Below are 23,218 nucleotides of genomic sequence, written 5' to 3' on the forward strand. Positions count from 1 at the left end.
GCGTCCAATGTGAGACGTGATGCAGAGAAATTTCACCATGTTCCGATTGAAAAGTGGCGACTGTAGGACCTCCAGAAAAGAATCCGCTTCCTCGTCGGTTTCGAGGACAACTGCCTCATAGATCACTTCATCCACCCAAACCTTGAAGCGCGGTGCAACAGAAGCCAGGTTATCGAGGGACCTTATAGATGCCCATCCAAAGCCATTCTCGATATATAGCTCGCCGAGAGTTTCGCCTACTGCGAGGCGCACGATGATGCATTCCAGTTCAGGAGGCAAAGTCATGATAGATCACGTGCCACCGAGGACTCAAATGCAGCCAAACTTGAACGCGTTCCCCTACCCATCTTCTTCACATTACCACCCTGTACCGGGCCCCAGCTCTCGTGGTACGCTGCAATTCCGGCCCATGCCTGCTCATAGCATCCCCATCTAACAGGCATCCCAGTGGAAGATACGAAAAAAGACCCGGCCAAGAAACGCAAGGAACTATCAGGAAAACTAAACAAAGAGATGAGCGACCGTCGCGACGAGTCGTGCGTTGAATTCATACTCTTCCTACACCAAGAACTTAATGAGCTCAGCCGGCAATATACCGAGACTGTCAACATGCTGCAACGGACTGCAACGCAACTCGCCCACAAGCCGGAGAGTGTTCCCCTCTACGAATTAAGGCTTCTCCCCTTATCAATCGAGCGCTCCTCGCTCCTCGTATCAATAGAGCTTGAGGAGAGGCATGCTATCGACTGCGCTGTTATGGCATTCGAAGAAGAGCGACAGAGAGTGGAAGAAGAATATAAGCGCGGTCGCGATCGAGTTAGAGAACGGCTCCTCGAAGGAATTGAAGAAAGACGCCGTCGAGCCCGAGAAGACAGGGAAGGTGAAGGTACTGGTGGAGGTGCGTCTTTCTTCAGGTTGTTGGCTTGTGTACACCACTCATTTGATGTTTCAGATGCCTCTATGGAGCAGAATAGACCACATATAACACGCAAGCTTCGCAACAAACTGGGTACATCTCCCCCGCCAACTCCACTGGGTGCAGCAGTTCCAAATCCGGCATTGCCGGTCACGACCGGGCCGTTCCTCAATCCACACTCACTTTCGGTCGACGAGATTCCTTCACCATTCCCCATGTCGCTTACCGCTGGGGCGTCCTCAAGTACAACTGGCGTGCCTGTCACTGTCCCAGCTGTGGGTGCTAATGGTCGACGTCGACACAAGGGTAGTGGCACCCATCTCAGTCAAGCTATCGGTGGTCTGGGCAAGAGTCTGGCTGCGTTGACAGGCTGCAAAGAGAGTGAAATAGACAGCGATCTGGGTGAAATCCGCAGGGCAAAGCGGAGACGAGCTGCCCAAGGTAAGTAGCGATGTGGCAGTTTTCCATTCACATTCATCTATTCTACTCCCGTTTTGTATGTCCATGTTGTGTCTACATAGCCCGCGAACCCAGGAACTGTATTTTGTGGATTGATCAGGAACGTGACTTCGCGAAATGCTCTTGTCCCAGACGTCCATGAGGATGCTATGGACGCGATCGAACCTCTCCCCGACGTAACGCGAAGCAAGCTTCGTTCCACTCAAATTCTCACATCTCTTTCTCAAATCGTGTCTGAGCTTTTGCAAAACTCTCTCGACGCTGGCGCTCGACAAGTTGACATTGGAGTGGATTGCGAGGAATGGACCTGCTGGGTTCGCGATGACGGCTGCGGGATGAGCAAGGAAGGACTAGACATTCTCAATCGCGGCCTAGAGGCAGGGAGATATGGTGCGTGTCGTTCTTGCAGTGCTCATAAGCGCCAACATAGACCAGGAACGTCAAAGGCTTACACCCTTGACTCGTTGAACAGTCTTTCAACGTTTGGGTTCCGTGGAGAGGCTCTTGCTTCTTGTGGTGATATTTGTTGCCTTGAAATCGCGTCGCGGACGGCACACGGCAAAGAAACTTGGTCTGTCATCATAAAAGTCAGGGAACTTCCAATTGCAGCCACCTTCTCTTATTGTCGACAGGGCTCTAAATCATTGTACAAAGGGCCGGCTGTCCGATGGAGGCGAGAGAGCTCAGGAACAACCGTATGCATTCGGGATGCGTTCTATAATGTCTGTGGCCCTTGCCGGCATTTCTGTCTTCTGAATCTAACACACTTCCAGCTCCCCGTGCGTCGGCTCTCGCATGCCTCTCCTGCAAGAACTATGGACGCCATTCGACGGCAAATCGAGACTTTCGCGCTCGTGTTCCCCCAGGTCTCCTTCTCCTTGAAAAATATCCACAACGCCAAAGACGACAGGGATATGGTTCTCAGAGTTCCGAAGGTATGCTTTCCTGTAATCATTTTACCAACTCACAGCAGCCTTTCTAGACCACATCGACACTGACCATGTTCCGACATTTGTATGGTCGAGCTTTAGTGCAGCATGTCGAAGAAGTTGACCTAAAATCTGACGGCTTGCGGTTCGAGGGATTTATCAGTCTTGACGGAGCGCAGTCTAAGGTATTGTACGCATTCTGGCAACTTTGGTCTTACAACCTTTGCTTCAAGGCATACCAGTTCTTGTGTAGGCGATTTACTTGCCAGAATTTCCTTCCTTGAACCTTTGGGTCCAGATATTAACCGTCATCCAATCTCGCTCTGCGACTTGCATCATGTTATTGATGTACAATTCGCTTCCAGTTCCTTTTCGAAACATGTAGGTATCCACCAATCAAGTTAGCCAGCTGATTCATATTCTATAGGCATACGAGGAAGATGGCGAAACTAGTGTCCGTAATGGTATGCTCCTCCGCTAGTATTTTGCACCAAGGGTCATTAGCCTTTAGTCATCCGACGGTCACCACGAAAGACTGAGAAAAGGGCTGTCTATGTTATCAATATCACAGTTCCGCCTCAGAATGTAGACAATTGTCTAGAGCCAGCTAAAGCTGTTGTACATATCCGAGTATGCTTTCACTCTTTTGCAGAGATTTTCCATTGATTTCGGGTAGAACAAGACGACTGTGGTGGGACTTCTTATCGAAATCGTTCGGTCTTTTCTGCTTCGTCATGGTTTCACACCTCATGAGCCACCTCGTCCTGGGTCACCCTCGCCTCGCAAGCGACACAAACTTGAACATGAATCTTTCGACGACTCGGGCTATGCTGAAATGGAACCGCCAAGCACCATTAGAGATCTTCAACCGTCAAGGTATAACACTCCAGAGCCTTTTATCACGCGAGAGGTTTGTCAGTGCACCCTGCAGTTAATTGCGAATTCAATGACCTACAGAAAGAACATGAAGTATTGTGGTCGGATCCAAATACTGGCCATGTCTATGTCATCAACACGCGCACGGGAAATTCGTATAAGCAGTCAGACCCTCCGCAGACGGAACGGGCTACTGCTGTGCAGCGTCGGACACTTTCAAACCAGAACGTTGACATAGACAATATGCCTGAATGGATACAACAAGCTCTTGAGGTTCGTTATTTCGTCTTACGACTAATTATTTTCAATGGTCTCCGTAGGCGAATAACGTATTTGCAGTTGCAGAGAAGAGGATCCCTCATTTAACTACCCCCGGCTATACCCACGAGCCGCAATTTTCCGACTATCTTCGGCAAGGTGCAGATCCTGCTGGTAGTACGTCGTACCGGTTCAAGAAATCGGACCTACAGAATGCGCGAGTCATAGAGCAGATTGATCGCAAATTCGTTGCCTGCTTGATCGACGACACACTAGTGCTTATCGACCAGCATGCGGCAGATGAACGTATACGAGTTGAACGCTTCCTCAAGGAGCTGTGTTTAGGGTATCTGGCAAACGCCGCACACAAAGAGCACGGTGGGATAAAAACCCGAAAGCTAGATCCTCCGCTTCCGGTGCTGGTGACATGTCACGAAGCTTCGCATCTGGCAAAGCAGCAAGTCGGAATAGAACTCAGTCATTGGGGCTTTGGATTTGTCGATACAGGAGACAAACCGGTGGAATCGAGTGGTTACACTCAAGTTTTCGTTGACTCCCTCCCGGAAGTCGTTGCTGACAAGGTACGCGCGGTTTCTGCTGCTGTCTACTTGTCAAGAAAATGACTGGTTTGTGAAGTTGTTGATGGACAGCGAATTGCGGGATTTTATCAAGGGCTTCCTTGGTCGAATCGAAGATGATCCGTTTACAATTCAGATACCTCCGCAAACGCAAGAATCTGACGATGAGTTTTCTTGGCTCAATGCCCTCAGATGCTGTCCGCAACAGCTGCTCGATTTGGTGAACTCGAAAGCCTGTCGGGGTTAGGCTCTTTCACTGGCTGTTCCATATCTGAGGTTTTTTAGGTGCCATCATGTTCAATGATCCGTTGACGATTACGCAGTGCCGAAAACTCGTAGACAACTTAGCAAAGACCGCATTCCCGTTTCAATGCGCTCACGGTCGTCCATCGTTAGCTCCTCTCATCGACCTAGGTGTGAGACCACTCGATAGAGGTCAACGGCCAGTGCAATGGTCGAATTTGTAGTCTAGACTCAGATTATGCCAAGCATAATGAGAAACACGTGCCTCCTTCCTTGCTCTCCTCTTACGCTGATGAGGCCAGTCCTCTGGCCGATCCTCTTTCCATTTGTTACCCTCGTATCTGGTGTGCCACGACCTACCGATCTTGTCGCTACGAAGAGGGTGTCGATAAAGTCAGAACGAAGTTGGTTATGGGGATGGGCATTCGGAGCTGAAAGCACTGTTTCGGTTGTGGACCGCTCACCCATCGTCTCTTTTGCCTCTCGTCCTGGTCTGTCTACGTGCTGCTACAAGTAGCAAACCACCCACTAACGCTTGCAAAGCGGCCTTTGGAGCTGAGATCAACGACCCAATCCTGGGTTATGTCATTCCGCTCTCCTCCGTTCGCACCTTTTGCACTACTGCTTTTTTGGGAGTTTTGATCTTTCGAGCAGTTCACCGCACCCTGCGAGGCATCCAACTCGTCGGAGCTTTTTGTGCCGCCAAACAATGCATGTCCACGTTTGTGCATCTCTGGCCCCCATCGACCTGATCCGTCAGAAACCTGGATTGCGCTCGTGCAGCGAGGAGGAGGGTGTGAGTTTGTGAGGAAGGTCAGAGAAGCGCAACGGCTTGGCGCGCGCGCGGTCGTTGTTGGTGGTGAAGACCCCGAAATTTCGGGATACCCCGATGTCTTGGTGAACATGTACAGTCCAGGTATGTCATGCCTGTTCAGTTGAGCATCTTCAAATAAACCAAACCATATGCAGAGGACGCTTCTGACGTGAAGATCGCCTCTACATTTATACGATACTCTGACTACATAACGCTCTTCAACCTGATCCTCGCGTCCAGCACTTCCCATGACGGCTTACAGACGCTGTCCCTGCTTATTACAGCAGAGTATAGTGCCTGGGAGTGGTATTCGTAGGTCAATTTTCAGACAGCTTGCTTTGGATCTAATCCTTTTCAATCATAGACCAATCATCACCTTTATCGTTATTTTGCTTCTACCTTCGGCTCTTACCTTCATAACTCTACTGGTTCACCGCATTCGGGCCGCTCGGGCAGCCCAGCGAGAACGGGCACCCGAGGAGGTGGTCCACAAACTACCCTGGCGCGTCTGGACGGGGAGTGGCTGGGAGAAACATGAGAGTGGAGAGGATCCATACGCTGAAACGGATCCCTCGTTAACCCAAGGCCAGACTGACACCGAGCAAGAGGCGACGGATAAGCCCAATGTGGAGGAAGGCGAAACCAGCAATTCCTCCCAAAGCGATCCGTCGACCTCAGCCGCTACTGAGCTTACCACAACTGCTCCATTACCTTGGTTCGATCAACAGCTAGAATGCGCAATATGTCTCTCGGAGTTTGAGAAAGGCGACAAGGTCCGCGTGTTACCCTGTCACCACATATTCCATCTTGCAGAGGTGGACGAATGGCTCATTCAAAGGAAGAAGCTGGTGCGTTTATCTTTGTTTTGGTGATTGAGTTAGATTTGACCTGCTGTCAGTGTCCCGTTTGCAAGGCCGACGTAACACAACCTCCGGCTGACCCCCACGTGCCCAGTGTCGCAGCATCGTCATCGGAGGATGCAACCGAGAGGACCCCGCTGCTTGAGAATCCCGCTTAACGCTTACGATGTCCTTTGTATGATAGTAATGGGATGTTCCTCTCATTGACGAGCGTCTTTGATTTCCCTCCTGTAACACCTTGTCACACTATCTCTTGACTTTTGATTTCACCAGTGAGCCGGCAAACCACGACGAAAACGACATCCATAGCCGTGCTTCGTCCTCGTATGAACCCTGGGGCTCCTTCCTTGCACATACCTCTCCACTTTCCTCAACAACGCAAGGATGGCAGCCCAACTTCTCTCGACAACAGTTGCTCGAACTCGGTCACCTCAAACTTCGTAGTTCTTTCGGAGGAAACAATCACACACCCGGTGCGGGCTGTAATTGGCTGCGAGGATGGGTCGATATATGCATTTCGGCGAAGTAGCCGCGGCGCAAAGATACAACAGCCAGGACCAGAACCCACGACTCTTTCCATACCGTCTCCAATAACCACCTCCAAGCATCCTTCACGCTCCGGCTCTCCCCTCCCCTCACCAAAGCCCCCTTTCAATGTAGCATCTCGGTCCAGAATCGTTTCTGGAGTTACCACTACACAAGTGGAAGCCCCAAAGAATTATGTCGACTTCGATGATGAACCGGACAAGCTGAAGGATATGCTTCAGGGGAAGAGCAACCACAAAAATACGCGATCTCCTCCACCTTCCACTGAAAACTCCCCACCACCCTCTGTCTTCCAAGCGAAGCGGTTGGACCCGCCGCGTTCACTGCTCTCCGCCACGAACTCTCCATCACAAACACCAAAAAGCGTGTCCAACCCTCCATCACCACCGTCTCAATCTGCCTTCGGGGCAGATACGGACACTCAGAACCTCGCCCTCTATTACCATATAATTCCATCAGACTCAAGCCCCGTTTCTGATCTGCTGTTGCTGCAGAGCAACTCGCTTATTACTGTCCTACAACAATCCGGGTTAGTCTTCATACGACCTACGTTGCCCGAATCTAACTGATCTCCCAGACATCTTTCTGTTTATTCTATGGAGGACGGAATGTGCCTGAACTCTATCAATGTCGAAGTCAACCCGCCACAGCCTCCGCAGGGCTTCCAGGACCAAGAGGCGTCCCATGACGTGTGGATCTGGTCCCATATTCAACACTTTTTCATTGGAGAGGTTGGCCCCTTTGTCCATCTTTGACGCAGTACCGAATGTTTACTAGGTTCCAGATGCCTATGCTCTTGGCGACTGCGAAAATCAATCCCAACTCCGCTTCGTATGGGCCGGTCGATCCATCCGACAACGGCGTTCTAGAGAAATCACGACTAGCATTGTTCCGTTTTCGCGCGGATAATGACCGGGGGCCTTATGACGTTGAGCTTGAGCCGCTGAGCCAATGGCAGCTAGACGGTCCTGCTGCCGGTATAGGTGTCCACCCTGATGCAGACGGTATGCAGTCATCTTATCGATTATTTCGTCTCTCATGATTTTGTAAAGGCGAGGTGTTCTTCTACCTTCGTCCTGACGGCACATTTTGTGTTCGATCCATTCAATGTCTTCCTCGCCTGCCCACAACGCAGAGGGTGGAATCGCCCCCTCTAGAGGAAAGCATTTCCACGAATTTGGCGGCTCTTCCCTTATTCAAAGCTATCAAGTCCAAATCTGCAGAGGATTTAGCTTCAGAGCCAATTCCGGATGCCAGCCGAATCGTGCTGGGTGAAGAATTCATCACTGGCCAACTTTTTGGTGAAGGTCCGTTGCTGGGGCTTCGCTCCCATCTGATGAATGGTCGACTGCGTGGGTTAGCTTGGACAGAACAAGCCTTCATGGTAATCGGTCTTCTTACGTCAACTTACTTGTTGTTTACACTTGCATTCAGATCTTCGAATATGCCAATCACGAGTTTTCCATTCTTCATAGTGGGGAACTAGGAGGCGTCGTACGAGCTCAATGGCTCGATGAGAATATCTATGCAATCACTTTCGTGGTACATTCTCTGTATTATCCACGGCGAAAACTGATTTCTCCAGGAACAAATTCAGTTTTGCAAGATTGACTTCATAGAATCGAACAACATTACAACACCTGTGGGTCATCCTGTCGATGATGTGCTACGTGCCCAGTATGTGTAAATAACTTTGGTTGCTCTTGTGCTTATATCTACAGGCTAACTTTACTGCGCACAGTTTCGACGGACATAAATGAAGCCGTGACTGTTGTTAACTTCCAAGAGGTTTTCGCTACAAGGGCAACGAACGAAGGACGAATTGTTGAATCGCATGTGTTGCATGATGCGAGTTGGATCCGACAACTCATTTACAAAGGAGGTCGCGATATTTCACAACCAACTTCGATCCTCGCTCCCCATGCCAATTCCGTCCTGTTAGGTCGTGGTAAGACCTTCCGCTCTTTTTTGTCGGGGTATTCAGAAGTTGATAGCGGATGGGACACTACAGGAAACCTCGTTGGCTGATATCTGTTCATCGACGCCAAAAGTATCTGCGAAAACTTCTAATGTTCCTATTGACGGAACTGTGGGGGCTCTCCATATCGTGCAAAATAGTCGAACGCGCGAAAAGCTAGTCGTTGGTGGTGGAGATGATGGGTCAGTTGCGTTTTGGGCGGCGGAGTAAGAGCCAGTGGATTCCGTGTGTGCCGGTAATTGAGAGGTCCACAGATCCTTGGCTCTGAAGGCTCGTTGGACGATATTCACAACACCACTCTCCAGGGTGATTCAGTTTCCGGACAACAAGCTCAGTCCGCTGCGGGGTTGTGTTTTGTGCTTATCACAGGACGGTACCATCGCTGTCATCGTGGTAGATGGGTTTCATTTGTGCGTATGGGTCGTTGTGCATTGGCTATAGCTGACTTCCATATAAAGTCTCTACATCATTCCAGGTTCTGCTTTCTCTCTTCTGCGGATAAGTTTGAAGGAAGACAGTCTTCTTTTGATTTATTCCGACCGTCGTGCTCGGTTATGGGACGTCAAAACCAAGGAATTCCGGAGATCTATGGCGCTGGAGAAGGCGCAAGAGTTGATTGCCCAAGGAGGATGGGTGGACATGTGAGGCATCCATTCAATCATTTCATGAAGTTAACGTTCCAGTAGGACTACAAATTCCGGTTCCTGTACTCCGGACATTTATCTCAAGGGTCTGTCGAGTACCACACTCGCGTCTGGTTGGTATTTTTGTCGTGTTGGAGCCCCCATCTTAACGAGCGTTCCAGCCTCGACCGTAACACTTGACCTCGAAAGATTTATCAGCGAGACTACAACTACCGCAAGATTGATAAGCACAAACAGGGATCAAACGAAAGCGATCTATTCTGCTTTGGATCAAATCAGGCTTATTCTCTCAACCTTGCTCACTCCTGGTCTCAACCGCGATACCGATATCCTCTGTGAACAGAGACTCGGAATTCCGCTATCGAGAACCTGCGCAGGCTTAGCCAGGTTTGTTTACGTTATATATAAGGGCTCCCGTTTGACTAGGGCCGAATTATAGCCTTGGTTCCAGCTGTTTGTACACTGGAAATCGATCTCGTGACCCATGGTGCATTTCGCAAGATGCTTCAGCGGCACGGGCGTTGGCAATCGTAGTGCTGCTCCGTGCCATTAGTTTGTTTGCTGGTATTTGTCTCGCTGCTTGTCTGTTTCATTGATCCCAACCACTTATAGAACTCGCTGAACCCGCGGCAGCCGTTGTTGCACTATATGCGACGTCTCTATCCGGAGTTGTTGGTCCGTTCTATCGTCCTCCCAGTCTCACCTATCTGGCTCGTCGGTGGTTTGACTCATCCAGTGCGTTCTTCAACGGAGTATCACCTTAAAGTGCACTTATCCCACAACAGATGAAGTCCGTCATGCTGCGCGTATGTTATTTGATGCCACCATAGCACGGTTATCAGATGAAGAGACCATTGAAGTTGCAGAACACTGGCAACACCATCGTGAGGCTGCTTGTGAATTACAGAAAATGGGGACTTAGACCTAATAGTGCCATGCTTACAATCCACTGCCGATCGAGAATCGCTTCCTGCTGCCTTGTCGCTATTCATGTGTGGCCACATTGCTGCCGAGAACTATAGCCTGCTGTCGAGCAAGTGGGTTTTTTTCTTGGTCTGCATTTTTGTTGTGTCTAATTCGCCTCAGTACGTTAACTGATATCGCTAAATCCATCGCACTTTATCTACACGACGAACAGTCGCTCTATCGTGTCCTCGCTGTCGACTTGTGTTCTCAAGGATTCCACATTTGGCAACACTACATTGATGCGATGGACATTCTCCGAGCACTGTTTACGCTTGCGACAAATTCACGGAAAGAGAGTATCTCTGCTCAGAATGCGGGGCCGCAAGCAAGGCTAGCTGTGCTGCAAATCGCTTCCAACAACACAGCGTTGTTTATGACGACTCTTGCACTGGATATATTGAACCCTTCGGGATTGGAACACCGGAAATCTGTGTTGCAGATTGTCGCATTTCTCATCCGGAAGGTAAGCTCGAAAGGTCATTTGGTGCTTGCAACTGATAAGTTGTGACAGCGGCCATTAGTATTGCAGCCCAACCTACCTCGACTTATGGAAGCTGTCGTCAAATCGCTTGACCCAAACTCAACTTCCCAGAGAGATGCAGTCCTCGACACTGCAACAGAAATTTTAGGACATGTCGTGAAGACGTTGGTCGTCTTTTTGAGTACTATTGGAATTGATTGACTAATCAGACTCTCAGATTCCCCAGCATCGATTTCCATATGGCTAGCCAACGACTTGCTGTGGGAACGAACGAAGGGGCCATTGTGATATACGACCTCAAGACCGCGATCCGACTATACGTGCTTGAAGGGCACAAGAAGAAGATCACGGCATGCAGCTTTTCGCCGGATGGGAGGAGACTCGTCACCCTTTCTCTTGAAGAGAGCGTGGTGTTGGTGTGGAAAGTTGGGTCGAGCTTCTCGAGTTTTTTTAATCCTGGAGCACCACCACGACAAGGTCATGGCGGATCGGACCCGTTCAAGACGTTGTCATTCAATGTGGGAGACGAAGGTTATTTGGTATTTCACTCGTCCTTGCACTATAAATATTGATACTTTGCTAGCGAACATGTCCAATACGGAAGCCCTTACGCTTGTACGGTTTGAGTGGGCGGCTGATCGAAGTGTTCGGTTAAAGATTAGAGACAGTATCTTGACCTTTAGCACGTAGTAAGCAGTTGAGAACAAGGTGGTTGTAATGGGAGCTGAGTCTCGGAATCCAAGCCTTGTTCAACGCTTGAGTGGTTTACTTACAAGACGACCGATCTTGCGGAGTCACGCATATGTCATCTCGTTTCCGAATTTGGCTTACGCCCTCATCGCTCTCAATCCCCATGTCCTCTACCACACTCTAAGAATCCAGTCTACACATATCACGACGCCAGACACTCGCTTCTCCACCTAGGCCGCCCGCTCGCCATGGGAGCAGAGCCATTGATTGTGCCGACTTTGCTTCCGACAGGCAATCTACACTTTGCAACGGTTGAGGCGAACGCGACTGCCCAACACGTCCTCAACGACCTTATAACCAACGAGCATGTCAAATCCGAGATTCTCGGAGACCTTGACGACCGCGGGTGGGCGCTACAGTCCATTAGGGATGAGCAGTTGGGAAGGCGATGGGAGGAGGCGGAATTGGAGGCGCTGGGGGACGGTGAGTGTGGGTTTCTCTGTCTTGCTATCTTTCCTGAGCGCTCATCAGGAATACTACCTCCAACCACACCTATTTCCCCGCTCATAAATGCCACTCCTGCGATCCCTGACCGCCAATTCTCGACATACCACTTGACATCACACATGCACAAACCCGCACTGCGACTGGTCTCTCTGCATCCATCGCTTTCTATAACCTTTTCGTTCTCCCGGGTGCCCGAAATCCATGATGAATTCCAATATAAGATCTTCATCTCGACAAATACGACCGTTGGGGACGTTACATCTGCAGTTGCGACAGAACTTGGACTAACGAAAGGCTTGCCGGGCTCCAACAATCTAGAATATGTGCTGGAGGAGGTGTGGGCCGATGGGCAGACCTCTGGTGCGTTGACTGCTGCCAGTTATCAAACGTGCTGGCTTATTTTTGCGACACAGACTTCACGCGCTTGCCTAGTTCATCCCTGATGTACAAGATCGTCGAACTTCCTTTCAGCACGAATACTCTGACATCTGGGGCAACACGAAGCTTCCGATTAGCTGTGCCGGAGGAATGGTATCGACGGTCCAAGTCCCGGAGTGTTTCTGGAGCATCCCTCGAGTCATCGACATCGACGTTAAAGCAGTTCCAGTCACTATACGAGGAACCTGAAGAAGACGAGGATGATGAGGATGATTCGGACGGGGAAGGGACTGCCAAACTGAAATCGACCATTTCTCCACGTGCAGATGAAGTTCCTGCGGCCCAGAAGCGATTTTCGCTAATGAGTTACTGGTCTGCGCAAAATTCGGGACCTCCATCTCCGGACAATCGCAAAAGTGTCAGCGAACCCAAACTCGTGCCGCACTTTACTGGAGGACCGTGGAAAGGTCCCGGGCTGGATTCTATGGTAGAAGAAGAGGACGAGCCGTTTGATCAATTCGCTTTTGACGCATTTGTTGTGCGTATATCTCGATGCAAGTTTCTCAAATGCTTATATCACGATGACAGGAGGCAACAGTTCCGGAGGGTAGAAGGGCTGCCATGTATAGTCTCCCTCTAGAAAAGCGACAACAGCTTCTCAGTCAGTATCGCGCCGCGAAACCGAAATCCAAGTCGCCCATGCAATCCGCAACGGTTGGTCCGTCTAGCGGAGCTGCCCTCGCGCGGATAATACCACAAGTTACTGGGGATGCTTTCCGACGATTCTCGCTTTGGGGTGGTCCAGCAGAGCCAGAGGTTGTACAGGCAACAGTGGAGAAACCAGTTGAGGAGCTTCAACCACTGCAACCAAACATCACCGGCGGCGTATTCAGCAGCTGGTGGTCCGGCGGCGGAACTGGTGAAGCTAGTGGAAGGGATCAACCCGGGAAGTGGTATGTGGATAAACTCCGCAATCGCAAAGTAGATTCCAAGCTGGCGAAACTTCTCATTGAGCTCAATTCGCATGCATCGTCGAGCGAGATGCAGTGGGTTGTGGAGTTCATCGACGAGAATGGGATGGAAGTGTTGGACTCACTTTTAGCGAGCCTGGTTGGCGGCAAACGGCGATCCCTAACGCAGACAGAGCAAAACGTGGTTTTTAATCTCGTTAAGTGTCTGCGGGTTCTACTGAACACAACTGTAAGCCTAGGTCTTCATTCAGTGCTTTTCAACGTTTGAATTGACATATGAAATATTTAGCCCGGTCTTCAACGGGCATTCTCGTCGAGAACGCTGATCACTCACATGGCCTACGCTCTCCATGGGTCGTCTCTGAAACTGCGTGGCCTTGTTACCAGAATTCTGGCAGCCCTCTGTGGTCTACCTGCGGACCGCCCCGAAGGTCAAAAGCTGGTTTTAGCCGCCTTAACAGACTACCGTATCGAATTTGAAGAGGCATTCCGCTTCGAACAACTCTTGGAATTCATGCGAGATACATTTGATGCCGAGGGCGATTTGGGCAGCGAAGAAGTCAAACGAGAGGCAGAGCTGTGGGAGGCACGGACGTGGTCGATGGCTTTGGTGAACCAGTTGATTTTCCATTCGGAGGCTTTTGAAGATCGGGTCATGCTTCGTGACGAGTTTGCTCGACGGGGCTTAAACGAAGCGGTCGTGGTAGGTTTGCGGCGAACGTTTCATCGACACAAGTTGATTCTTTGGACTATAGACCTTGCGATACCTGGGCCCAACGGATGACCTCAGAACTCAGATTGAGCGTTATGCGGATGACAAGTTCGCTGACGAGGAAAGCATGCGGGATCGTGCGCGGAGTTATATTGGCCAGGCGGGCAGTCCAGTCAACCATGAACGAGGCATGTCGGGTTCAGAGACAGCTCTTGCAGACCTCGTGCGACTGGCTAAACAACACGGAGAGTTATATCCAATGATGATGGACATCATGAACCACTATACCCTCATTTTGCAGCGCGATGTCGGATTGTGAGCTACCCTTGTTCGTACTGATTGGATCATTGACTGATTGTTTAGGCAACTAAAAGCAGATCTGCTTGCAATCTTGGACAAGTTCGTCGAGCAAGCTGCAATGTTGGATGATTTGTGCGTTTTTGTTCTCCTCCTTTGTATTGAATTCTCGCTGATGTCTTTTAGCGACGAGAGCTGGCATTTGTTCATGACACGATTTTCTTCGTCGGTGGTCCATATAACCGGACAAGCGCTCGAAGTTAAGGCGGCATACGAGGACGGCTCACGGACGATTATCGAGCAAGAACTCGAGGCATTGCGTGCGAAGTACGAGGAACTGAGCGATGAGGTGCGACCAAGCTTAACTCAATCAAAAGAGGAATCTAACCATGCGATAGCGAACCGACCTACGAAACAAGTTGAATGATCAGTTGGCAGAGATGAATGCGTTGAAATCTCTCCCCATGAACATGCCTGTCCCAAATGCCAAATCAATAGGGAAAGCCGGCCAAGAGGTTAGTTTCGACATATCATATACCTTGTTATCTAAAGTATGAGGTAGAACTTCCACGGTCTTGTCCAACGCCTTGTTCAACGCGAGAAACAAGTCATCCAACTCCAAGCCGAGGTTGATCGCTTCAAAGCACAGAATCCAGCAGATGCAAGAGAAGCTGTACGAGAATTGTGTTGCTCTATCATTGACCCACTTCATGCTCTCCTAGGATGATCGTGCTAAACGTGAACGCGAACGGGCCCGGCTACAGAAACTCAATGATGAGATTGCACACCAAAAGATCAAGGCAGGTTACATTCCTTTTCTTTCTCTCTCTACCTAACGAATCTGGTTAGATCAGTGAACTTGAGTCGTTGGTTGGGATCAAAGAAAAGGATATCACATACTACAAACGCGCCATGGAAGCTGTTTATGCTCGATTCAAATCGCAAGAGGACATGCGGCAGGAGAGCCGGGCAGCCGAGATGGATGCCGACTTGATGGTATCACGTGTCTTGGAAACGCTAAGTCGAAAGGACGACGAGATTGCTACGCTTTCGGCCGAAGTAACTGAGTTAAAGTCGAAACTTGCCGCTCGTCCTAAGACGGAGAAGGAATTCAAAGCAAGATCGCCTCCTCCACCTCCGCCTCCAAGCAACAAGGGCAAACGGGCATCCGTCGTTCCTGCATCTCCACTATCATTCTCTGCAGCTGGTACACCACCAACACCACCACCACCACCACCTCCGCCACCACCACCGCCGCCGCCACGTAGATCTACGCTCGCTGAAGAGACTACAGCGAGCATGCCATCACCTCCGCCATCACCGCCCCACGTAATATCATCACTCAGTGATGTGCCATCAATCACACCATCAACATCGACATCATCACCTCCGCCGCCTCCACCTCCACCTCCGCCGCCACCGCCACCGCCGCCACCACCACCATCTTTCGCATCTGGACCTCCTCCTCCCCCTCCCCCACCGCCACCTCCCGGTGCTCCAGCACCCCCGCCCCCACCACCAGCTCCGGGTGCTCCGCCAACGTCATTCCGATTCATGAGCTCTTTAAAGCCCAAGAGTAACATGAGAAATTTCATCCACGAAAGTCTCCCGCTCGACTCGGCCAGCGCATCTTCTGTGTGGACGGAGGGTCAGACAACAGGCATCGCTTTGCAGATGGACGAGATCAAGAGCCTTTTCGCTATCGAGACCCGTGCGACGACCTCGAAACTGGGGTCTAATACAGCAAGCAACAGTCCCAAGACAGTGCTAAATAACGCTAGAGCCACTGCTGTTGGTATGTCGCATCTATGTTAATTTGACCTGCAACGCTAAGACGCTACAGGCGTTATGCTCAAAGGCATTAAGATGAGCATCCCTGAAATTAAGCAAGCACTGCTGGAGCTTAACGACAAGCTTCCTGTGAACAACTTAGAAGAGATCGGCAACAAGTTGCCGACTTCCGATGAGGCAGGTTTCAATTCTGCGACGATCTTGTCGCTGACTTTTTTTTCGAAGATCACCCTACTCAAAGCCACGAAGGATATGTCGAAGCTATCAGAGGCGGATCAGTACCTTGCTCAGGTAGGCTATTTATTATCGTGCTACCCATGCTCACGATGACAGATCATGTCAATCCCTCGACTCCCGGGTCGGCTAGACGCCATGATTTTCCGGGCGAAACTGGATATGGACATGGCAGAGCTGGCGCCGGAGCTGGAAATCCTACACAAAGCCTCGCGCGAGCTTCGGTCGTCCGCCAAGTTCAAGCAGATCTTGCAAACTGTTTTAGCTGCTGGGAATGCGCTCAACGTGGATCGCGGGCAGATACGGGGCTTCAGGCTGTCAACACTGAACCAGGCATGCTAGCAACATTGAACAAAAAAACCATTTGGCTGACACTGATACTGTAGCTGGGCATGACTAAGACTGGGCGTGAGGAGTGTCCCTCGCTGCTGCATTTTCTGGCACGGAATTTTCTGCAAAACGACCCATCTTTGTTGGACTTTATGAAAGACATGCCGAATATCCGAGAGGCGGTTCGCAGTACGTGAATCATCGTTATTAAAACTCGTGAAGAAGTGACTTTTTGGCCAGTTTCAATCCAATCAATATTGCAGACCGTGAACAATATGGTGGAACGATTAACGCAACTGAAGACGGAGATCACGAAAGCACAGTCTTTAAGGCTGGATCCTGCCGACCGATTTGTGGTAGTAATGGAGGTAGGCCTCGTATTCCTCATCCTGGTGAAAAAGCTCATTTTATTAGCCTTTCGTGGCGAAAGTCGGCCCCAAGATCCGCGACCTCAAGTCTGCGAGCTTCTCATTGCACCAAGAACTCCGCTCGTTGTTATCATACTTTGGTGAAAACCCGGATGCGCCACAAGCTCCGAGTGTGGAGCTGTTTTTCGAAGGCATCGTTACGTTCTCGCAGTCTCTCGAGGTAAAATGATACTCTCTTTCGTATGAGGTCTCTTACATTGTCGCAGAACGCCGTCCAGGACGTTATCAGACTCGAATCCCAGCGCAAGCCGGCGCCGTCGAAGCCGTCGATCGTGCTTCAGACCAACGAATCCTCGACCGACAGCGAACCAACTGTCAAACGCAGCAAGCCGGAGAGCACCAGCGGTTTGGCCCCGCCGATACACGCGCCCGAGTCGTATGGTCGCGCGTCGCTGAGTAGAGGTGTGTTGGACAACGCGATGCGGAATATGGGCAACAGCACACGGCACCGGAGAGATCCAGCCAACCGGGTATGTCCACAGACTCTTTCAGGAACATGCAATGATTGATCGGCTTTCCCCAGGTGCGACTGAGTGGGATCTTTTTCACGGGCGGGCCTGCGGCTGGGTCATAACTAACGACGATTCCGCGACAACGATATACATATAATGACCTGCGGCGGACACAACTGTACGAACTGACTAACTAATGACGCGCTACACACATTTGACACATACATACATACTCATTTACCTTGACGCAATCTGTATACGATCTCACACGTTTTTTATTATTGAAATGATGCCCACAGGGCCAGAATATAGGTTAGATAAAAAAGGCCAAATTCTTTCAAGAAAATTTCATTGAATTTTCAGCAAGTTTTGCCTGAAAATCAAGTCGAACTCTTCTAGATAACAAGGTACGAGTAAGGGGAAAACCTGGTATGAAATTGCATCTTGTTTTCTACAACTGTTATCAGGATTCTGTGAACAGTCATGTGCTGCTACAAGACAATAGCAGAATAGACAGTCAGTTTACTGGTTCCTCCACACAGCTGATTAGTGTTGCCCGTGCACGCCGTTGCGCAGGCGTTGTCGTTCAACTTTGGGGTCGAAGGGAGCTGGAGGTTGCACCCTGTAAACACGGATGAGGGAGAGGTTCTAGTACTTGAATCTCACTTACAGCACTCCCGTCCAGCCTCCAGGCCAGCAACGTTATAACCTGCATCCTTGCACGCAGCCGTGCATTTATCGACGGTTGCGTTCGCAACCGCTTGCTGGTGGGGCAGGGCTCTTCCGTTGACGTTGTCTGCATAGCACCCTTGGTAAGTATACGTCCCGGCGGTGGGCGGCGCGACGGGGAAAGGATGGCCATTCCAGTATACATCAATGTAGTTGCCCGCTCCACATTTTTCGTTTTTGTTTCCGCTGCAGGGTAGGTTGCAATCCTGGCTGTGTGCGATGATGCCGGTGGACTGGAAGGTATAGTCGCAGTCTGGGTTTCCGCAGGTAAGGACAATTTAAAACATATGAGGAGGAAAATACGGACAGCATTCATCGGCAAACTCGACACCAGCAAGGTTGTACCCGCCGTCGGAGCAGACCTTGATGCAGTTCTCGATGGTCATGTTCGTGCTTGCGGCGGAGCTGGAGGCAAGGGTTCGGGACGTGCTTGTGTCGGTGTAGCAGCCTTGCGCAACCCATATAACGGAGTCGCGTTGGCTCGGAAGCACCGCTGCCATCTGTAGCTCCGCCTTTGGATGAGAATTAACGAACAAGCAAGAGAACGAACAGCAGCGCTAGCAATGGTGAGCGAGGCAATGAGGACGCAGAGCATATTGAAGTTTGCTGGGTAACCACTAAGACCAACCGGTTTTTATAGCACATATCTCGGCACCCAGGCGCACCAAAGGTCAGATTAGCTTCTATCACGATGACAATCCGCTCGTTGTAGTGCTTGGGCTTTCCTCATTCGAGGTAGGTAGGCTAGTAGTACATGCAGCACGGTCCCTCACGGTCCCTGGGCTAGCATGATGTGCCGCTCATAGATGCCTTGTGTTAGTCGGTTCAAGCTGTGGCGGCAGCTTCGTCGAGTCTGCCGATGCAAGGGGTACAAAGCCATAGATCTATCCAAGTGGATTGCTGGCTGGCGGAGCAGGGTCTTGCTTGATGACTCATCTGATTAGTCACGATTTATGTAAGCTGCTTCTTTCGCGCAAACGAAGTTAACTACATCAAGTGCAAGGATATATACGTGTTGCCAGATCGAGTTACGCATCCGTCAAGGTGAGGTACACAGACCGACAGTTCGCCAGCTCATAACGCGGGTGATTCGGAATGGGATCAAACACCAAATCGACCCTTCCTGCGGCCGAGGTATTCGCACACAGAGCCCAAAGGTCGCTCCTGCCGTTCACCGCGAGAACTGTACCGTCCTGGCCAGGGAATGGATTCGGCATCATGCAATATGCGGGAAGGGCCGCCGGGAGTGGGGTTACCATGACGAAGGTGGGTGAGTCGCCGGGGAGGGCGGAGAGAGAGACGGCTCGTGAGGGCTGGGTTGCGGAGGTGGCCTTGAGACCGCCATTTGTCAGTGATACGAAGTTGAACGCGTTGAATCCAGTCTGAATAGTTATCAGTGCAAGCAGAAGTGCGTGGTAACAAGCGCCCCACTGAGAGAATTTCAAATGCAAATCCACGCGCGAGAAAGATGATCAGGGCGTAGATTGGCACGGAGGCAGGTCCTGTCGTCGGAGGGCTGACATACACCGCTTGAACATTGGAAGTCGTTGTGTGGTTGAAGGAGAGACAGGTTTGGGGCGCTCCGTTCCAGTAAATATTGATGAAACCTTCGCCGCCACAAATTTCGGTATCGTCTCCGCTACAAGCCGCATTACAGTTGGCGATATCAGCGGTCGCACCGGTTGCCTGAATGCCATTGTCGCAGACTACCGATAAATCTGAGCGGATGTCGCGGTAATACTAGTGATGAAACCACACTGACAGCATTGAGAGCCGAGTTCTACACCGGCCAAATTGAAACCTCCCTCTGAACAAAAACTTTGACAAGTTTCGATGGTCATGTCGTCGCTGATAGCAGACGATCCCCCGAGAGTGCGAGAGGTTGATGTGTCTGTGTAGCAGCCTTGCAGCGTCCAAGAAATATCACTATCTCGTTGTACGACGATGGCGTGAGCACTGGCAGTCTATATTCGGCTTGTCAGGATGGCGCAAGTCCTAAAATGAATGGGTTCACAGCAAAATATGCGAAGAGCACGAGGAAGACTCGGATGAAAACTTGATGCATGGCGGGCAACGATTCAACAGCCAAATACGTAGCGCTTTTATAAGACTCGGAGCGTCGTATTTTAGCCGAGCCTGTAGGATAGTATTCCAGAATATCGAAGGTACGATTAATTGAGATGTGATAGTTTCCCCTGGCCAGATCCCACTGCATTTATAGCTAGAAGTTATAACTCGAAGACTCTTTTCAGGGCAATCACAGGACACTCTGAGAGTTGAACAATTGTCGAATCCAGAGTGTGAACACTGAGAAGACCTTGTAGCGGATGCCACGTTTCTGAGAATGACGAGAACTTGAAGTTGATTGGCTGGACCATTGGACCAATTCGAGCTGGGACTCTAATGAATGCCAGGGGAGCTTGAATAATAAGCAGCAGAAACAGTGCGCCGCCAGCTTTGGAGTTGAAGAGGTGAAACTTGAAGGTCAGTGCATTGACGTGATCTAGACTCGACTTTCCCAGTGTCGGAGAGTGACGCGGCTCATTCGGTAATCTCCTGATCATATCTTATTATCTTATCTCTGTCTCGATTCCATCGCAACTGGAACCTGGTCAACGAGAGGGGCTCTCAACCCTTCTCTCGTTGTACCAGGTATGACTCCTATTTTATCTATGTCTGCATGTACTTACTCAACCCTTCTCTCGTTGTACCAGACCAATAAACTGTCTTCTGTTCACAGGTTATGGGCCCCGGCTGAAGTTTGCGCAACACACTCTAATTCAGCCAAACATACTTCACTCCTAACCAATCTAACCAACAACCAACCTCGCCTTACTACCTGCTGCTCGCTACTCACTCGTCCCACTCGTCGCAATTCCTAGACACTACGACTTATCCATACCGACACCTATTTGAGATGTCGTCAGCAGACAATGATAAAGAATGGCGACAACTGAAACTCACCTCTATTGTCGAAAACACCGACGGCAGCAACAACTATGCGGAATTCAGAGCAAAAGCCAAGTGTAAACTCGACGCTGCCGGGTACTGGAAGTTCATTGATGGCGACGAATACAAGCCTCCAGTAATTCCCGCATTGGTCCAGAGCCAAATGTACACAGGGGTAGACCCTACTGGGACAACAGTGACGATAACGACCAAGGGCAACGAAGTCGAAGTGAATGTAGCCAAGAAGGCCGCCGAAAGTTGGTTGTTGCAAGACAAGAAGGCTCTCTCCACGATAGTGGACGCCGTCCCAATAGCGAAACTCTATGTTGTAGACAACTGCAAGTCAGCAAGAGAAGCGTGGTTTGCATTAAAAGAAGCCTACGAACCGACGAACACCTTGACGGCCATTACCCTCAAAGGCCAAATATCTTCCCTCATGTGCGGAACAGGGAATCCCATCGTATGGAGAGTGACGATGCTCGAGAAGTATGGAAACCTACGCCGCGCTGACCCCGACATGCTTCCCGACCACGAATTCGCCAAGTGCCTCATTACCAACATGCCGCAGACCGAGAAATGGCAGTACTGCCGCGACTCATTGCTTGAGGAGATGACTAACGCCGAGAAGAATGGGAAACCACTGAGTTCGGCAGCGGTGGTGGCCCGATTACAACGCGAAGAGGCGTTCAAGATGGGTACCGCTTCAACAACGACTCCGTCAAGCGCAGACTCTGACACAAGTGCTGTTGCAAGCGCTTCGTTAGTCCAACCGAGCAATCATAACCATCGACAAGTCCAACGCGCTCACCAACGCAGTGACCGACGACCAGCGCCATATCGTGCACCAAACCCCAATGCTGGTGGATCGGGCCGCAGTCGACTATTTTGCGAGAACATCGAGTGTTCCACTCCCATTGGGCATTGTCAAGCTGACTGTTTTGCTTACAAAGGGGGCAAAGAGGGTCAGTATCCGGAAGGATATCGAGGTTCGCGAATCGTTCACCTGCCACCCGCCGAGAGAATTGCTGCTCAGAGGCGCCAAGCAAGGCAGAACTTGGGCGCTCCACGTCCGAGAATGGGAGGAGATCGATTTGCTGCTGCTGGAGGAGAGCGCTTTGCAGGGATGTTGGACTTCACAGAGGATAGCGAAGAGGATGTGACGGAGGCTGTAGGAAACGAAACAGGCGCGGCGATGGCGTTTATGATGATGAGCGACTTGCAAATCGATGACGACGAAGGAGACATCTGGGTAAATGCTGTGAATGTCCTACCCAACGAAGAAACAACGCGCACCGAGAACATCTACCACGACACGGGTGCTTCGCGACACGTCTTCAATAACCTCGCATCGTTCCGAGAGTACAGGGCATTCAGAAACCCGGTGAATGTTCACGGTTTTGGGTCGAACTTGACTACCCAAGCATTAGGGAAAGGACGAATCTTCTTGGAAGGAACGCACCCGGGAGACATGAGTTTCTCACTGAGCAACGTTTTGCACATTCCCACAGCTCGATGCAACCTCATATCCGGGACACAACTGGACATGAAAGGCGTGCAAACGGAAACGGGGGGTGGCCGCATCCAGTATTACAACCCAGACGGCTTTCCGTTTGCGTCAGGCGAGATAGTCGGAGGACTGTACAAGATGGGACTCAATATTGTCGCAAATCCTAGTCAAAACGGATCGGAACCAAATTCAGACCAAAATCTCGCCAACTCGACATCACCTCCCGCGGAAGCAAATTTTAGTGCAAATCTGATCGCCGCAACAACGCCGACCATCATGGCAATACTTGGACCTGACGGCGACAAGACGTCGAAAGAACAGGTTTTTACCACCGTCTAATGGGGCATTTAGACGTTAAAGGACTCCAACGTGCCACGGTCGGCTTACCCCAGGGCATAGACTCAGTCAAGATCAAGGATTGTCGGGTGTGTGCTCTTGCCAACATGAGACGACTAAAGTTTCCCTCGAAAGCTTCCAACCGCGCTGAGCGCGTCCTCTTCCGAATCCATTCTGACATTTGTGGACCCCTCCCATCCGGCTATGGGGGGTTCAAATACTTCATCACATTCACCGACGACTTCCGCCGCTACTCTGCTGTATATTTTCTCAAGACGAAGGACGAAGCCCTGAAGTGTTTTCACGAGTTTCGCGTGAGTGCCGAAAACTTATTGGGCAGCAAACTCGTCTACCTACGA

The 23,218-nt window shown here is 50.5% G+C and overlaps 5 protein-coding genes across 5 annotated transcripts; 3 read left to right on the forward strand and 2 right to left on the reverse strand.

The window, feature by feature from the left end:
• Positions 1–304: 304 nt before the first annotated feature.
• On the forward strand, positions 305–6,091 carry MIND_00766800 (Mismatch repair-related protein; the record flags this gene model as incomplete). The annotated part of the gene is made up of 24 exons (XM_037364361.1): positions 305–389; positions 449–536; positions 585–898; positions 953–1,357; positions 1,508–1,765; positions 1,811–1,962; positions 2,008–2,097; positions 2,149–2,310; positions 2,358–2,489; positions 2,538–2,553; positions 2,603–2,685; positions 2,732–2,768; positions 2,816–2,934; positions 2,981–3,214; positions 3,262–3,453; positions 3,501–4,019; positions 4,075–4,258; positions 4,302–4,430; positions 4,562–4,750; positions 4,803–4,861; positions 4,914–5,175; positions 5,229–5,385; positions 5,438–5,921; positions 5,972–6,091. The coding sequence occupies exons 1-24, from the start codon at positions 314–316 to the stop codon at positions 6,089–6,091; spliced, it is 4,461 nt and encodes a 1,486-aa protein (XP_037220005.1). The 5' UTR covers positions 305–313.
• Positions 6,092–6,259: 168 nt separating this feature from the next.
• On the forward strand, positions 6,260–11,238 carry MIND_00766900 (WD-REPEATS-REGION domain-containing protein; the record flags this gene model as incomplete). The annotated part of the gene is made up of 20 exons (XM_037364362.1): positions 6,260–7,008; positions 7,057–7,210; positions 7,264–7,483; positions 7,532–7,863; positions 7,914–8,021; positions 8,065–8,156; positions 8,201–8,427; positions 8,474–8,663; positions 8,712–8,867; positions 8,916–9,098; positions 9,144–9,214; positions 9,263–9,488; positions 9,553–9,665; positions 9,714–9,836; positions 9,887–9,985; positions 10,033–10,138; positions 10,188–10,530; positions 10,579–10,712; positions 10,766–11,079; positions 11,132–11,238. 20 exons carry the CDS (start codon positions 6,260–6,262, stop codon positions 11,236–11,238), a joined length of 4,047 nt encoding a protein of 1,348 aa, XP_037220006.1.
• Positions 11,239–11,486: 248 nt separating this feature from the next.
• Positions 11,487–17,460, forward strand: MIND_00767000 (Formin-like protein 6; the record flags this gene model as incomplete). Its single annotated transcript, XM_037364363.1, has 12 exons — positions 11,487–11,721; positions 11,770–12,105; positions 12,159–12,661; positions 12,712–13,323; positions 13,384–13,797; positions 13,850–14,121; positions 14,170–14,238; positions 14,290–14,452; positions 14,502–14,618; positions 14,666–14,776; positions 14,826–14,907; positions 14,953–17,460. The coding sequence occupies 12 exons, from the start codon at positions 11,487–11,489 to the stop codon at positions 14,958–14,960; spliced, it is 2,922 nt and encodes a 973-aa protein (XP_037220007.1). The 3' UTR covers positions 14,961–17,460.
• A 369-nt stretch (positions 17,461–17,829) lies between these two features.
• MIND_00767100 (uncharacterized protein) lies at positions 17,830–18,662 on the reverse strand (the record flags this gene model as incomplete). Its single annotated transcript, XM_037364364.1, has 4 exons — positions 17,830–17,960; positions 18,009–18,320; positions 18,375–18,567; positions 18,618–18,662. 4 exons carry the CDS (start codon positions 18,660–18,662, stop codon positions 17,830–17,832), a joined length of 681 nt encoding a protein of 226 aa, XP_037220008.1.
• A 433-nt stretch (positions 18,663–19,095) lies between these two features.
• On the reverse strand, positions 19,096–20,132 carry MIND_00767200 (uncharacterized protein; the record flags this gene model as incomplete). Its single annotated transcript, XM_037364365.1, has 4 exons — positions 19,096–19,449; positions 19,499–19,773; positions 19,830–20,031; positions 20,082–20,132. 4 exons carry the CDS (start codon positions 20,130–20,132, stop codon positions 19,096–19,098), a joined length of 882 nt encoding a protein of 293 aa, XP_037220009.1.
• Between the last annotated feature and the right edge of the window lie 3,086 nt (positions 20,133–23,218).

This window comes from Mycena indigotica, assembly GCF_014461135.1.
Source record: "Mycena indigotica strain 171206Taipei chromosome Unknown Mind.scaff0006, whole genome shotgun sequence".
Taxonomy (NCBI): Eukaryota; Fungi; Basidiomycota; class Agaricomycetes; order Agaricales; family Mycenaceae; genus Mycena; species Mycena indigotica.